At 47.3% G+C, this 2,617-nt stretch overlaps 1 protein-coding gene across 1 annotated transcript; it reads left to right on the top strand.

Moving 5' to 3' along the window:
• The first annotated feature begins 216 nt into the window (after positions 1-216).
• On the top strand, positions 217-2,348 carry LOC119172963 (piggyBac transposable element-derived protein 3). The gene is made up of 2 exons (XM_037424100.2): positions 217-289; positions 485-2,348. The coding sequence occupies exon 2, from the start codon at positions 488-490 to the stop codon at positions 2,057-2,059; it is 1,572 nt and encodes a 523-aa protein (XP_037279997.2). The 5' UTR covers positions 217-289; positions 485-487; the 3' UTR covers positions 2,060-2,348.
• The last annotated feature ends 269 nt before the right edge of the window (positions 2,349-2,617 follow it).

The following is a 2,617-nucleotide window of genomic DNA, read 5'->3' as shown; positions in this document are numbered from 1 at the left end:
TCGGATTAAGCGCACGCAGTCGCCAAGGTACGGCCAATACCCCTTTACTGCCGGTTGTCGCGAATTCGCGACATACCGAAAAAGGCCGACCAAGCAACTTACCACACGCGTACTGCCTTCAGCGCCGGCTGTCATGTCTTCGCGGCGAACGTAGCTTTCAGTACGAGACATCTAGCGCCATCTCACGTAAGGTATTCCAAGCTAGGACCCAGTGTTGTGTCCGAGTTGGCGGTGAGCGCGAAGCACGTGCAACAGCTCTCATTTCTTCGTTGTTTTCTGCCGGAGTGACGTAAGTTCAATCTACTATAAATTTTTTTCGGTGTGCACGCATCCAAGAGATTGAATATGACAGGCTACATTGTTTTGAAGTACATTTTTTGCTGCACAATCCTTGCTTTCGTGGTATGTCGCGAATTCGCGACATCCGGTGTTTGCGCAAGTGGTGACTGACGGTATGATAATTTAGTTTTTCATTTTTTGACAGGAGATGGACTCCCGCTCGTTATATGGGAAAAGGGGGCTTCGTACGCGCTTGCCAATTGAAGACAAAAGTGATGACAGCTGTCTCAGTGACAGCGAAGACGACGATGTTGTTCCCTATCATCATACACATGCTCGAGTGTCTTCATCTAGCAGTGAGGATGAAGACGAAGATGCGGTAGATGAAACAAGTGCCTCTCGAAAGCGTGCGGTACGATGGAAAAAAAACGGTTGTCAAGAACAGCGAGAAGTACCACCCTGGGAAAGCGCTCTTCCTGAGGCTGACACTGTTCGAGCTCCTATCGAATATTTCAAGGACTTTTTTGATGACAACTTCATGGATAACATCGTTGAGCAGAGCAATGTGTTTGCGACGCAGAAAAATCCTAACAAAGGACTTGCTATGTCTCGTGATGAGCTTGATCAATTTCTCGGCACCGTCACATTCATGTCGATCTGTCGACTCCCAAGAAGTCGGCTATACTGGGCGGCCGAGTCCAGGGTCCCCACGGTGGCCGACACGATGTCACGTGATTGCTGGGAGGCAATCAAAGCAAATTTGCATTTCAACAACAATGATGACATGCCGCCACCAAATGATCCACACAAGGACCGTCTTTTCAAGGTTTGGCCAGTTATTGACTTCCTCCTGCCGAAATTTCAAGGTATCCCAAAAACACAAGCCCTGTGCGTTGACGAGCCAATGGTACCGTTCAAGGGACGCTCAAGCCTCAAGCAATACATTCCCAGCAAACCCCACAAATGGGGTTACAAAGTTTTTCTGCTGTGCGACCCACAGGGCATGGTGCACTCTTTCGAAATATACACAGGAAGGATTGATGCTGTCCCTGGGGAGCCCGACATTGGTGCCACTGGCAATATAGTCCTCAAGCTTTCGCAAAACATTCAGCCAGGACTGAACCATCTTCTTTTCTGCGATAATTGGTTTACGCCCCTGAAGCTCTTTAGCTCATTATCAAAAAAAGATGTCCACTGTCTTGGCACAGTCCGTGCTAATCGACTGCAAGGTTGTCCTCTGCCTTCTGATGCAAGCCTCAAGAAAAAGGGCCGAGGATCCTTCGAAGAATTCGAGACGGTGGTTGATGCCACAAAACTAATAGCACTCAAGTGGTACGATAACCGAGCGGCCACAACGTTGAGCACGTTCGCAGGTGCTGAGACAGTTACGTCTGTTGGCAGGTGGGAACGCTCAAAAAAGATGACCGTACATGTTGAATGCCCAAGTGCGGTCAGCATCTACAACAAGTTCATGGGAGGCGTGGACCAGCTGGATGCACTGATTGCATATTACAGAATCCATGTAAGGTCCAAAAAGTTTTACCTCAAGATTTTTTTCAATTTTGTGAATATGGTCGTCGTTGTCGCCTGGCTGCTTTACAGACGTGACTGTGATGCAGTAGGCGTCCCTACCAAGCAGCAGATGAACCTCCTCAAGTTCAAGTTCTACATCGCTACCTGTTTGCTGAAGGAGAACAAGGACACTGCAAAGAAAAAAGGGGCAGGCCGTCCTCATCTGTGGAATCGCAGCTTGAGTGCAAGAAAAAAAGAGGGCCCATAAAACCCGTGCCAGTCGCTAGTGTCCGCACGGACAGTACGGGTTACTGGCCAACTGTCGGAACCACACGTCAGCGGTGCAAGCAGCCAGGATGCAAGGGGCAAACCGTTTTCAAATGCACAAAATGCGACGTTCACTTGTGCTTGAATAAGAATGCTAACTGCTTTGTGGATTTTCACCAGCCGTGAAACGAGATGCTGTTACTAAATCCTGGGTAAAGGATATGTTTTGCTGAATATTTTTGATTGCACGATTCAGTTTCTGTGAAATAAATGTTTGCCAGAGATGCCAAGCTCCGTAGCCCTGATCAGACTCGGATTATTGATGCGGCGATCACATAGTTGCGTTGAATTGAACGCATCTCTCGTTTGGACCACATATTGACTTAAGTGCCTGTTGTCGCGAATTCGCGACAAACCTAAAAGTATGCAATAAAGTTGCATTTCAGATAATATAATTTCCGAATGAAGTAAAGATTGCTATTTAAAGTTGAAAAATGGAAAACGAATTTTTTTCTTCGGCGCTTTCATAATTCAGGCATTAAGGGATACAGCGACCAAG

Source organism: Rhipicephalus microplus, chromosome 4 (assembly GCF_043290135.1).
Source record: "Rhipicephalus microplus isolate Deutch F79 chromosome 4, USDA_Rmic, whole genome shotgun sequence".
NCBI lineage: Eukaryota > Metazoa > Arthropoda > Arachnida > Ixodida > Ixodidae > Rhipicephalus > Rhipicephalus microplus.
This window is presented reverse-complemented; position numbering and strand designations above follow the sequence as displayed.